At 45.5% G+C, this 14,350-nt stretch overlaps 1 protein-coding gene across 1 annotated transcript; it reads left to right on the top strand.

Annotated features, from left to right (window-relative positions):
• Positions 1–2,459: 2,459 nt before the first annotated feature.
• Positions 2,460–12,106, top strand: USP1 (ubiquitin specific peptidase 1; the record flags this gene model as incomplete). The annotated part of the gene is made up of 8 exons (XM_079535316.1): positions 2,460–2,629; positions 3,463–3,586; positions 3,941–4,048; positions 4,502–4,662; positions 5,185–5,903; positions 6,616–6,786; positions 7,791–7,992; positions 11,377–12,106. The coding sequence occupies 8 exons, from the start codon at positions 2,460–2,462 to the stop codon at positions 12,104–12,106; spliced, it is 2,385 nt and encodes a 794-aa protein (XP_079391442.1).
• Positions 12,107–14,350: the final 2,244 nt, after the last annotated feature.

The following is a 14,350-nucleotide window of genomic DNA, read 5'->3' as shown; positions in this document are numbered from 1 at the left end:
TCACCAACATTCACAAAATTCAGAGTAATTCTGACAGTACAGGAACCGGGCAGATTTATAGGCCTGATACAGCTCCAGGGTTTGCAAGTGGATATAACTCATGTCACTCAGCAACAAGCAGAGGCTGTGGGGCTTTCTCCCTGCAGGGGACAGTGCTCTGTAATGGAGACTTCCTCCAAAGTCCCCAAATCCCATCTCCTGGGAATCCATTCTTTCCAGGCGTTCACGTGGTTATTTTTGGCTGAGTCTGTGGAGATTTCTAGTTTCCCACTGCAGTCATTTTTATAACACGTGGCTGCAAAGCCCGTAGAATTAGACATAACTTCATGCATTTGAGTGTCTCAGGTCTGCAACTACGGCCTCTCACACCTGCACCCTCTTTGGGCTGTGTTTGAAACTCCTTTACTGTGAAAGGACCGAGCTGCACAGGCTCTGGACAACAGCCTCTTTATTGAGCTTGCTGAGCTGCCATAAATATTTAATTAGCTGTTGCTCTATTTCTGGAGAGATACAGAAAAGAAAGCCATTTTCTTGCATTTAAACAGATCCATTCCGGCACCATCCTGCTGGAAGGACTTCCCTGCATTAACTCATGACAGCGAGCCAGATAAGGGAGGGTGCAAAGAAATGCGTGCCAGGCTGAGGGGCTGGCAAAGAGGTGCGGTGCAGTCTCCTGCAGATCTTGAGGTGGAAAAATAGCCTTGAGGGTGGAGATGGAGATAGGATGAGGGGTGATGGCCTCATGCTGTGCCAGGAGAGGTTCAGGCTGGGTATTATGGAAAAATTCTTCTTTGAAAGAGTGGCAATGCACCAGCACAGGTTGCCAAGAGTCACCATCCCTGGGCTGTCCCAGAGCCGTGGGGGATGTGGCACTGAGGGATGTGGGCTGGGGGTGGATTGGGATCCTAGGGGGCTTCTCTAAAACTGACTTCTCTAACTGCCCTGAAAGAGTGGTCAGGCAGTGGAATGGGCTGCCCAGGGAGGTGGTGGAGAACCAACCCTGGAGGTGTTCAAGGAATGTTTGGACGTTGTGTTGAGGGATGTGGTTTAGTGAGAACTATTGGTGACGGGCGATGGTTGGACGGGACGATCTTGTAGGTCTTTTCCTTGGTGTTTCTGTGATTCTCCAACTGCAGTGAATCTGTGATTCTATGACTGAAACCTTTTAAAAATTGGGGTGGATATACAGCCAGGACCCGAGCATGGCTTAAAGTCAGTTATGAAACAAATCCTGCAAAATCTCTTGCTGATAAACTCAGACTTTTTTTTGCAGGAGTTTTCCAGCGGAGTCACAGACGTGATTGTGCCTTGGCTTGGGGGGCTCTTCTTGCAGCGTTAAGCCAGCCCGGTGCCTACAGATGTCACTGCCACATGGAGCTCCTCAGTCCTCACATCAAAAGATTCAAACATTTCTGACGTCGTGGGGCAAAACCAAACTGAGCATCGTGGGATGCAAACTTCATGCATCCAGTTCGTAATTCCGAGAAGGAAACAAAGCTTGTGGGACTGCTACGTTGTATGTGAAAAAAACACCGAGGCCGACGTGCTACTGCATGCATGTGGAAGAGGAGCGGACGCCGACCCCCAGCGGCGCGGTGCGACGGAGCGCTGAGAGGAGAGGAGACGAGACGAGACGAGATCGCCCCGCCCCGCCTCGCGGCGGCCGTTACTCAGCTCCGTTCGAACTGCGCCGCTGTGATTGGCGGAGACGGAAAGAGGCGGGACTACGCCCGGACCAATCCACCGCCGCGAAGGGGGGGGGTTACTTCTGCGCAGTGGTTCGGCCCGCCCGCTTCCCGCCCCTCCCCCTCGCGAGCCCTGGGCCCTTGGCCGCGCCGTTAGCGGCGCCCGCGCGCGCACGGGTAGGACCCCCGCGGGCTGCCCGCCGTGCTGCCTGACGGAAGCGGCGGACGGGCGGCGTCGGTGCCGCCGATCGGGCCCGCGCCGTGGCCTCTCTCGACCCGCGCGAGCCGCCGGGAGGCGGGCCGCCGCCGGCCGCCATGGCTCTTCGATCCCGGCGGGCGCCGTCCCCGGCTAACGCTCCGGCGTTTGAGCGAGGCGGCCGCGGGCGCTTGGGCGCGAGGAGGGCTGCGGGCGCGGGTCCTAACGGCGCGGAAAACGCGCCAAGTTTCCCGTGGCGGAGCGAGCGGCGCCGGGCCGCCCCGTGCGGTCTCCATAGCAACCGGCGGCGGCCCCCGGGCGGAGGCACCATGTAGCGGTGAGGAGAGCGGCGGCGGCCCGCCGGTCCGTGCCGGCCGGGCGTCGGGAGGGCCCGGCCCGGCGGCCTGCGGGGCGGTGGGGCCACGAGGGCGGCGGGGAGGGAGCGGGGCGGCGGGCGGAGGGGTGAGGCGGCAGCCAGGGCCGGGCGAGGCGGCGGTGACGCCGTGTGTGTGCGTATGTGTGTGTGTGTGGCAGGTGGCCGCCCCACGCCGCCCGCCGCCGCCGCCGCCCGCCCGGAGATGCCGGGGGTGCTCCCGAGCGACGGCAGCGCGCCGCCGCGGGGCAGCCCGTCCAGGAAGAACCGGCTATCGCTGAAGCTTTTCCAGAAGAAAGAGGCGAAGAGAGCGCTGGATTTCACCGAGCCGCCGGAGAATGAGCAGAAGGGCGCGGAGCTCCGCGGCGCAGAGATGTACGTAGGGGTGCGGGTGCTGCCCGTTGGGATCCCGCTCTGTGCCTGCTGCCGTTTCCCTCTTTCCCGGCCGAGGTTGCTGTGCCGCGAGCGTTCCGTTGGCACAAAGTTGTGGTGCTGGAAGAAAGTTCTTTTCTTTCGATGGTGCCGAGTTAGTTAAAGTGTGTTAAAATGCAACTTGTGGTCTTAGTGAAAGGATATTGGGCGTTCGGGCTGCTCCTGGCGTGGCTGGAAGCGGCAGTCCCTGCTGCCACACAGCGAGCTTCCCGGCCCTGAGTGCCTATCGGCTCTGTTCAGCACAGCCGGGGGGGGAAGTTCCACCGGGGAGAGGAGAAATGGCCTGATTATAGCGAGGTATGGTGGTGAAGGGTTTAAGGCCCGGCTCTGTTGTGTTACCAGAGGGTCGTTGGTTCGGTTGTTCAGCTGTTTATCCTCTTGGTATGTGTCCAGTAATGAAGCAATGTGGATTTGGAGCAATGGGAAATAAGCAGTGGATGCTTTTTCTTGATGCTATCTTGGGAATGAATGAAGAGTGCGCAAAAGTAGTTGAAAGAGATCTCAGCTGAGTTGTTCAGTCAGGTTCATGGGCTGTTTTGTAGGGCAGGCGTTGGAAGTGCATGCAGTAGTAAGTATGTGCTCCTGTAAGCCTGTCAAGTTGCTGGAGGAGCCCCAAGGAGACTCAGAAACACTGTGACACAGTTTTCATCTGGGTATTAATCATTAATTCTGTAAGCTGTCTCCTTATCTTCCGTAACCTACATGGTAGAGGCTAGGAGAGTTGTGTGTGTGTGTTCCAGGCAGATCTCTTATGCTTTGTTTTCTCTGTTTGACAGTGACCAGGTTGTTCCTGCAGCACAGCCTCCCTCGCTTGTCAGCTGTGAGAAGAAGGACAACATGTTGCCCTTTGTGGGCTTGAATAATCTTGGCAACACCTGTTACCTTAACAGCATTCTTCAGGTAAGATCACATTCTGGGGCCTCAAAAAATATCACACTGTTCTGCTTTTGTGCAAGTGGATGGGTTTCCTAGTCTGACATTATAGAGGAGATGTCCGGATGTTGTACAAAGGGAATCTAATTACAGCGAGGGGAAGAAAAGTGATACCACAGGAAGTGTGTGCACCATAGATTGCTGTGATTGAGTCATCTGTCAGTTTACATACTCGGGCCACCTCCCTGCCATGAGTAATCCCATGCACTGTGCAGCAGCAGCCTTGGGAGATGCAGAGCTGGCTGGGTCCTAAGCATAGAGATGTAAGGTTGAATAACTGGGTTTACCAATTGTTGTCTTGTTTTCCACTGTTGCTTCTAGGTATTATATTTTTGTCCTGGTTTTAAAACGGGAGTCAAACATTTATATAATATCATTTCAAAGAAGAAAGAATCGTTGAAGGATGAAGGAGAGCTAAAAGCAGAAAAGGTAACACATCTCAGTACACCTCCATTTCCTTGTAACAGTGCAGGTGAGGCTGTGTGCCAGGAAGGTTCTCAAAATGGAACTGTTTTCTTCTGCTCTTAAGAAGTTGGGCAGTGTTGTTTTCTGTACTGTTTCAAGTAAAAAAAGGTTTGAGTAGTTTTAAACTTGTGTTCAAAGCATCTGTAAGCCTGTAAGCACAAGGCTGAACTGGTTTAATTTCTGTTAAAATTACCTTATGTCTGCGGGCAAAGATAGCTTGGGCTTTTAAAGTTCATACTGTGGCTTTCATGTTTCTTTTCTGCTGTCAAAAGAGCAGTGTATTGATCTAAACTCACCTGTTTCCCATTGTGGGGAAAAAAGAAATCTGTCAAATGTTTGTTGGAGAACTAAGTGGGGGCTACTTGCCATAACTGCTTGTTACAGACAAAGCTGCACGTATCTTCATTCTCATTGCAGGGAAATTGTAAAGAAGATCCACTGGCGAGTTACGAACTGATCTGCAGTTTGCACTCGTTGATTCTTTCTGTTGAACAGCTTCAAGCCAGCTTTCTTTTAAACCCAGAGAAATACACTGATGAACTTGCTACTCAGCCACGAAGGCTGCTGAACACCCTTAGGTACAAATTATCTCAAACAAACACCAAATCTTCACCTAAAGTTTTGGCATCATTATAACAGTACAGTACGGCAGGAGAGAACTGGGGGGGAAGGGAGAAGATAATTGTAGATTTGGGGCATTGTTATGTGATTATACAAAGGAAGTTGTACATTTCAGAGGGGAAGGTTTGTGTTTATTGCTGCCTCTACGGTATCATAAGTTTGGAAGTAAGTTTAGATTTTGTAAGAATAGAATTGAAACCCAGCAGTAGATTTTAAGCAGTACTTCCTCTGAAGTATTTAAGCATTCCCATTGACTTGAGAAGTACCACTGCTGGGTTGCAACTGAATGCATGTTTAAATGCCCTTCTGTGTAAGGCTGTAACTGCCTCCCCATGGGTATTTGTGCCAGAAAGGGCTTCTCTTTAGGTGCAGAGAGGATTCCCCCCCTGCTTTTATAGCAAAGGTTTCCTAATTTAAGTCTCTGGCCACGTTTTCTAGTAAAGATCAGCTCATCTTTGGTACTTATTTACCTTTAATAGAGAGCTCAACCCTATGTACGAAGGCTACTTGCAGCACGATGCCCAGGAAGTTCTGCAGTGCATCCTTGGTAATATTCAAGAAACGTGTCAGCTACTGAAGAAGGAAGAACTGAATAAACTGCCCTTGGAAGAGCCCAAAGCTAAAGTGGAGGAAAAAATCAATCAAAATTCCGAGAGCAATGGAACTGGCCACTCTGCCGAGGAGGAGGAGAACACAGCAAGTAGCCACGGGGGAGAGGTGGCTGAAGATAAGCTGCCCAAAGGAAATGGGAAGAGAAAAAGTGATGCTGAAGGTGGCAACGCAAAGAAAAAGTCCAAAGTATCGAAAGAACAAATTGCAGCAGAAGAAAATCAAAGACAAACCAGGTCAAAGAGGAAAGCAACGGGAGAAAAGCTAGAGAATCAAACTGATGCCACTGCCAAGTGTTCCACTGAGAACGAGAGCGCAAAGCCAACACAGAAGAAGTCACGACTTAAATTAAACTGGTTAAAATCCTCGTGCAAACAGCCAAGTATTCTGTCCAAATTTTATAGTCTGGGGAAGTTAACTACAAATTTGGGATCCAAAGACCCGGTGAAAGAGTACGATGACTGTGAGCTTGAAGAGTCGTCTGCCAAGTGTGAAAATGGTAACGATGTTAAAGAAGATGGTCACGAACCAACATCTCCTGTGGAAAGCCACAGTGAAAAAGGAACTGAAAAAGAACCAAAAAAGGAAGGTTGGTGAACAAGTGAACGGGCTTAAAATTAGCATGGTTAGGAAATTACTGTGCACTGGAAGTCAACCTTCAGATTGCATTGCAAGCAGAGCTCTCTAAGCATGGAGTTACATTTTCAGGAATTGAAAAATATTTTTATGAATTTATTTTTGCATGTTTGTAACTTTCATTTTATACCTTGACTTGTTTAGCTTAGATTATAAAAGGTCTTTTTCTAACATCGTGTAATCGCTGTTCAAGGTAAAAAATATTACCAGGTTTATATTCTCACTAATATTCTTACTAATGATTGTCATCTCTAGAAATAGGAAGGGAATTAAAAACGTGAAAGAATGTTATTTAAAGGAGAAAACAAAATGAAATCCTACAGGCTACGGATTTGTGTCCTTACAAGCAGTATTCTGTCTGTAGCTCCCTATTGTAGGATGTAGGCAAAGTGGCTGACAGGTATGGATTTTGTTAGTGTCAACAGGAGAACACAACTCTTGAGGGAAGGGGTGCAGTAGGGCTTTAAGGCTCCTTCCAGCACAGCTGTCCTGTGATTCTATGATGATTCTCTGATACTCCGAAAACCACACGTGATGAGCAGCTTTTTGGAATCCCTAAGGCACTGTGTCTGTAACACTCGATTTGCCATGAAGAATAGCAAGGTTTTTAGTATCTTTTGAATAAAACACACGTTGGTAAGTGATCTGGCATATACTTTCTCTAGGTACAGAGTTGGCTGTTTTTGAACTAGTGGAGAAATTGTTCCAGGGCCAGTTAGTACTGAGAACACGATGCTTGGAGTGCGAGTGCTTTACTGAAAGAAGAGAGGACTTTCAGGACATCAGTGTTCCGGTGCAAGAAGATGAACTTTCTAAAAGTGAAGAAAGTTCTGAAAGTAAGTATCAAAAAGGGGGATTGGTGTTTCTGCTTCAGATGGCTGTAGAGGGAGGACAGTGCCGTGTTTATCAAGGAACACTGCTCTTGTTTGTGCTGGTTAACACTAGAGGTTGTTCTGTTATCTCTTGTCCTGATTAACTTCTGACTTTGCAAACACAGCACTGATAACATAGGTGGATCCAGACTGTATTAAAGTTGCCTCAGGTATCGATAGGACTGTAAGCTGCCTGTTGCCTTACTCACGTATGTGTTTTCCTGCTTATAATCAGGCATTTACTTTTTATCTGGGTCTGCCCTTCCCTGATAAAAGATTATTTTAAACTGAAGGATAAGTGGAAGAAATATTTGCATTTTTCTTAAAAATAAATGAAATTTACTTCAGGAATTGATATTTTTCATTACTTCTGGACTGTCGTTGCCTTAACACTGTGGGAAATGTCCCCTGGTGTGTTCCACAGCTGGTAGTGATCCATACTTAGTTTTAAGATAAGCAGTAAGTGCAGCTGCAGCACACTGTGATGTTCTGAATTCTAAATAAATCACCTTTAGTCCTCGTGGACTTGATTCGGAGCAGCTCCCACTCTTTTTGCCTTCCCCATTGAACTCATTAATGGGGAGGCTGTCAGGGGGGTGAGATGCAAGAAATGGAAGGGAGCTGCCTGATTATTTTGGAAGCTTCCTGTAGGGAATAAAATCTTGGTCTCAAACACATGTGCCTTATTTCTGGACGTGGCAGTGGGATCAGTACACACATCTTGAAGACAAGATTTGGGAAACCTGTATAAGTAAGCGTATCCATTAAGTGGTGCCTGCATCCTTTCCTGAAATGACTGGGAGAGCTGAATGCACTTTGTTTCACACGTATTGGGGATTCTTTACGGTGTTGTTAGCAGTTATGGAACACAGCAGAACTTGATGCCATCTTGTTTTGGTTTTATTCTGGTGGGATTCCTTGGAAATGTAAGTAACAGCGTATCTGTGAATGTAATGATTCTCTTTCAGTTTCTCCAGAGCCAAAAACAGAAATGAAGACTCTGAAGTGGGCAATTTCACAGTTTGCATCCGTGGAAAGGATTGTGGGAGAGGACAAATACTTCTGCGAGAACTGCCATCATTACACAGAAGCAGAGCGCAGCCTTTTATTTGATAAAATGCCTGAAGTTATAACAATTCATTTGAAGTGCTTTGCTGCTAGTGGCTTAGAGTGAGTATGCCAATACACTCTATTACTAAACTGTGCTGTGGGAAGAGAAATCATGTACTAGAAGTGTATGGGACCTTTGGCACTTGACACATAGCAGATAGGAGTTCAGTGATTAGCCGCAGGGCGCTTTAGAACAAGCACTACTAACTGAGGTCAACATCAACACGGTTTGTGAAATAGCTTAATATAATCCTTGAAAATACTTACTTTTTACGGGTGGTTTGTTATGATTTGTTGAAAGTGGAATTAGTAGCGGTTGTTAGGAGTATCTTTCTGACAAAGCAGAAGGAAAACTTAATCTCTACAAGGTCTCCTTCCCTTTCTTCCCCACAATTTCAGGATTGTAACATAGAACATTGGTGGTTTAGTGTTGTAACACTCACAACAAGCAGAGCAGAACAAGCCAACTAAGTTGTGAACCTGTCAGAAGGTGTCACGTTGCTACTGAGTAGCTTTGATGCCAGATGGAGTGGCTGTGTGATGAGGTTGTTCAAAAAATACAACTCAAGATGCTCACTGAGAGAAACCTGGCTGTTCTCTTCACCTTGTTCCTACATCTGCTGCTGTGCTTCTATGAGAAGTACCTGGAGCTTGCAGGTTCCCTAGCAGCATGCTGAGTTGCTTACCTCTCCTGTCCTGGCAGCCTTCAAATCCTTGCTTCAGAAGTCCAAAACCTGTATGCAGTCTCTTGTGGTCTTCTTCCTGTGCCCTTTACTCATGTCCTGCATTTCCAGCCAAGTGCTGGCAGCCAGAGGTTAAGGCAGTCAGAGTGGACAATCAGACACAGTCCTGGAGACAGTGATGAAGCTGAAACTGTAGAAGATTGCTTCTTGGTTTTTGGCTTGGACATTTTACTCTGGACAAAACAGTGGCATGTCTGAACATCTTGATTTGGAGTAATAAAGCACTGCTGCAAATCAGGTGGGGAAGAGCCAAGGATAGTAAATAAAAACACTGCAGCACATGAAGTTACTGCTGTCACAGTGTGTTTGGAATTGTAAGCTTTGATGGAGCTTTGCTTAGGTAAACTGGTAATGTTTATTGTAACAATACCGATTTCCCCAGATGAGACTGCAGTAGTCTGTCCTACAAGCAGTAACAAACTCTTCTTGCCTTAAACTAACATTCTTCAACTGAGAATGTTCACATAACTGTTCTCTGTTGGAAACCTCCTCGGTTGTGATCTACTGAGTTTCAGGACAATTGAGTTTTAAATAAGAAATGAAACAGAAAGCACTGATAAGTAAATGTTTGCTGTTGGCAGGGCTTTGCTCTCTTATTAGAGGGTGGTTTGCAAAGTGATTCTTTAACAATAAAGCAGCCACTGTGAAAATGTGCTAGCCTGGGGCTGAGTAATTGTTTGGGGAGGGCGGGGAGGGAAAACACTGGGACTGGCTGCAAACAGACCTGAGCTCACAAGAGAGCCATGAAGTGAGAGGTAGCAGGCTGTGTAAGGTGGTTCACTGATCGGTTTCTCTCTTTTAATAACGTCTAGTTATTAGTCTAAAAGTTTCTAGTTGCACTTGCTAATTAGCAAGGGCAATGCTGATACCATTATGAATCTGTATTTGGGTTGTCCAGTGTCTTGTGGATTAGGATAGCTGCAATAAGATTGATTTACGCCTTCAAGGTCTGGGATAATGTGAGGCACTGATTCAACACAGTAAGAGAAATTCCACTGATTCATGGCTCCAAAAGGCGGAGTTGCAAAGTTGCTTTTGTTGTGTTTGAGCCAGAGGAGGCAGGGCACTTGGCACGCCATTCTTGTCTTCAGATTCTTATTAAGAAGATCAAAAGCTAATGTGAAAAGATAATGTGAGAAGATGTCTCTTATTTGCTCCTCTTCAAATTTTTCTGATGCTGGATCTTGTCCAGAAGAAAGGTAAAGCCTGCTTGCTAATGCTTTAGGGTAATGTAGTTGTCCTGTGAGCTCCACTGGACCTGGATTTCTGATCTGGAGCATCTGTAAGAGATTCCTGTTCCTTGACTCCTCTGAGAACCTCTTCCTGCCTTTCAGAAGACTTACACTGTATTAATTCTGATGATACACCCTTCTGTTTCTTTCGGTGCAGTGAAATGTTTATGGTGAGCCTGCACCTAAGGTGAGGAGGGATTGGAATTGATCAGACTTGAGTGACTGAGCACATCTGTGCATGTCTACGTGCATTTGTGTGCACAAGGGTTTATGGTGGTGAACATCAGCAAAACTGTTAAAAGCATGGCAGAATCAAGATCAAAACCCTGTAAAACAAAAGTAATATCCTGTGACTTCAGTAATGTCCTGTGTTTTCCTGGAATTAAAAGTAGCAATCCTGCCTGCTGTAGGGGGCCTGCTTTGCAAGGGGGCTGGACTCACTGATCTCTGGAGATCCCAGCCCCTACAACTCTGTGATCATCTTTTCTCCCGGTAAAGCGTAGGTTGGACAATTGTAATTAGCTCTTTGCAAGCTCAGGTTTGGTTTGTCTGCATTCTGCACTCTTTTTCCCTATAAAATCTTTGCAGCTGAGAAAGACTGAATCTACTGGGACACCATCATTAAATAAAGAGGTTAATTATGTTGGGCTGATGCAGTGCATCAATCACATAAGCTCAGGTTATATGCAGTAATGCAAAAGAGGTGATGAAGTTCCAACACTTCCAAACTCTTCAGAAGTTTTTTATTACGATGAAAGGACTTAAAACTTTTCTCCTTGTGTATTTGTGAACTATGAACAAATGCTCAATAGCTGTGGAATACAAGATGCTTTCCCCAACTAAATCAGATAGAATTGTTGAAAGAAACTGATTAAGGTAAGGCAGTTAATGAGAGGTTCCTAACTTAATAATCCTTAGGAAACTGTCACTTGTATTTACTACAGTAAAAACAGTCTTTGAGTGACATCTAAGCTACTTGAAAGGAATAACAGAATGTATTGTTTTATTGCTATCTTTTTCTATAAACATGTGGGAGGAAGCAAAGCAACTTGCTCGCTCTGTCCCTTGGATGTTGGAATGAATGTTCTCTGATCAGCAGGTCAATGTCTGCAAGGAAATGCAATCCCAGAAGCATGAATGATAACCATGCAATGAAGAGCTCACTTCTCACTACTGGATGCTTAGTGTAGCTGATAGTTCTCACAAAGGGCGTCTCTTATGTAGTGAAAACACACAGCTATGGAGCTGTCATGTTTAACAATATCCTTACTTGTCAAAATGCCTTCAGTGAACAGGGCTGCCTGGGACAGATGCTTGCGATAAACAAGTAGAAATGTGAGCAGCTTCTCACTGCAGTTCTGCTGTGTGTCTCTGGTATGAGAAAGCAGACTCGATGCCTGGGGCACTTAAAGCTGTACGTGCTGCGTGCTGGAAGCAGCAAGGGCTCTAACTTTGTTTTTCTTCTGAAGGTTTGACTGCTACGGTGGACTATCGAAGATAAACACTCCCTTACTGACGCCGCTCAAACTGTCGCTGGAAGAATGGAGCACGAAGCCAACCAATGACACCTATGGCTTATTTGCAGTGGTGATGCACAGTGGCATTACAATTAGCAGCGGACACTACACAGCTTCTGTCAAAATCACAGATCTCAACAGCCTCGAGTTAGACAAGGGAAACTTCATCACCGCCCAAACGTGCGAAACGATTAAACCAGAGCCACTGAATGAGGAGGAAGCAAGAACTGTTGCTGAAGACTACGACAACGGTGAAGTCTCTTTTAGAGTCAATGGCAATGCACAGCCGGGTAAAGTTCTGAACAAAAAGAACATGGAAGCTGTCGGACTTCTTGGGGGACAGAAGAGCAAGTCTGACTGTGACCTGTACAACAGACCAGCAAACAGCGAGAAGGTTCTCAATGTAGTTACTGAGAACAGAAATCCCGAGTCCGCCCCTGCTAATGGAAGTGTGGAGTGCAGCACTGAGCACGGCCATCAGAACGGGGTTGCTGTCAGTGGACTGGAAAACAAAGCTTTGTATGTCCTGCAGAGCCTGAAAGAGTACGAGGGGAAATGGTTGCTTTTCGATGATTCTGAAGTGAAAGTTACAGAGGAAAAGGACTTCCTGAATTCTCTTTCTCCCACGTCGGCATCTACATCAACTCCTTACCTACTGTTTTATAAGAAAATTGTAGAGTGATACTGTATTTTGACTGTAAATATTAAGGACTCGCATACACCTGGTGTCTGGTTTGCATCAGAACTACCTGGAAGAAACAGATGTTTGTCTTTGAAGCTACTGGATTCTACATTTCTGCTCTTTGCATTCTGTGTAAGTGGCTCAACTTGAATTCATAAACCATGACGTAGAACTTAACTCACCTAGTAACTTTTATGCTGGAGAATAGTGATATTACCTTTTAGAAATACCAGTTTGTATAGCTCCTAAAGGATGCCTACAATACACAGTAGTGGGGTTTTAACACAGCTCTAGTTCTCAGACATGCCTCTTGTATTATTAGCTTTTTTTTAATAAAAGTTATTTGTATTCATATTCTGGACTAAATGTATATTAACTAGCAAGTTTCATCAGAAGTTGTGTATTTTTGTAACTTGGGAAGTAATACTTCATATATAGTCCTTGAGTTATCTATGTGGTTTACTGACAAAATGCTCCTTAGCCAATTCTAATACTGCTCTGTGCATCTCCAAGCACAAGAAAAGAGTATTCACGTTAAAAAAAGAACTGAACTTAACAGGAATGTTTGAATGGTCTAATTTACATCTTGTTGCATTGATGTTAAATGGGCAAAGTGTGTAAATAGGTGTGATTAATAATACTTCCAAACAGAGAGTGTGTAGTGTAATTAAAATACTTTTGTACTTCTTAAGAAGAAAGCCCTTTAATATGCATATCTGTTTGGGTGGATTTGGAGTTTAGTGGTGAACATATAACAGTTAATTTGTACTTAAAGCTCACTGGAAGGTGGGACAATGAAAACATTTGGCTTGATGCTTTGTTGAGAATGTATATATGAAATAAAAGAAGAACAATATGGTATGCATTGGAGATGACTAGATCAGACTTCTGTGTTGGGACAGGAAAGAGGGGACGTGGTTGGGCATCATTACCAAAAAGGCTGGGAAAGTATCTGTCTGAATGAAGATGATGAGGGAGTGCTTTATAAAAGAGCATGCCCTGCTGTTATCTGGTTCTGGTATAGCATGCCCTGCTGCGAAGGGACCTGATGACTAGAAGTAAGGCTTGGAGGCAAGGGGAAGAGAAATAAGTTTACTTATTTGTGGAAAGAAATGCCATGTTTGACACATGGTAGTAGAGATGAAACAATCCCAGGTCACATATTGGATGCTACAAGGTTAAGCAGTATCCTGTAAGTTGCAGAGAACTAAAAACTGTATGGCATGAGATGTGCTGGTGTCACTCCTGCACTGTATGGAATGACATGAAGTGCTGCTGCAGAGACAGACAAGGGAGATGCACAACGTGTGAGTATGCCCTGGTTTTTAGAGTATGTTTAAGCTTTTTCAAATACAAGATAACGAACTTACAAGGAAAACCCTAGAACCCTGCACCTAGCTTATTCTCCAGTGCCTTGTTCTTTGACAATCTTTTATTATACTGTAACATAAACACTGAGAGAACTCATGAAAGTCACATTGGTGCATCTGTTCTGATAGACCTCTGCTTTTTGTACAGGTTTGATTTAGAGTTATGCAGCAAGGAAACTTGTGCTTCCAACAGAAAGCTGCAGTAAGGGCTGGACTCAACTGGCAGCCTCTCACCTCCTGCTGAACAGCTGTCTGGTAATTACTGCAGAGATGAATTACAAATGCCATGAGACACTGTAACCATACCAAATAATTTCATTGTCTAAAATGAGTATCCACATTAAAGAGAATAGCAAAATAGAACTGAAAGCTTACCTTGCCTGCTATAAATTGTTCCTGACTGCAATGGGGGGCTTGCTGAATTTCAGCCTGAAAATAAAAGTTATGTTGTTCCTACAGTTGGGTGAGGAAAAGGCATAAAGACATACATAGAACATGGTCTTCTGTTGTTGCTGGGATTTATTCAAAGGAAGCACTTACTTTCTGCCTTCCTGAAGAGCTAACTTCCCCCAGTGGCTGCTGTCCTATATTTAATGTGGCCCCAAAGACACTCCAGCAACCCCTTGGGACTGTGCACGGCCGAAGCCAACAGAAAATCCATGTCAGGCTCCAAACTCCTACAATTACGAAATGGTGACTGTATAATTGTGTTTGCAACTTTAAGGGCTCCTGTCTGAAAGTTACATATATTTTTTTTTCTTGTTATTCTCACCAACATAGCAGTATGTTTTTATTTTTCACCTACGCATGCATATTCCTGTGTGGCTGTTTAGGTGTTTATGTAGAGTGAGCAAGCTGCAGTTAACCACTGCCC

This window comes from Tetrao urogallus (genome assembly GCF_951394365.1).
Source record: "Tetrao urogallus genome assembly, chromosome: 5".
Lineage (NCBI taxonomy): Eukaryota > Metazoa > Chordata > Aves > Galliformes > Phasianidae > Tetrao > Tetrao urogallus.
The sequence above is the reverse complement of the archived record's forward strand: the minus strand, read 5'-3'. Positions and strand labels throughout refer to the sequence as shown.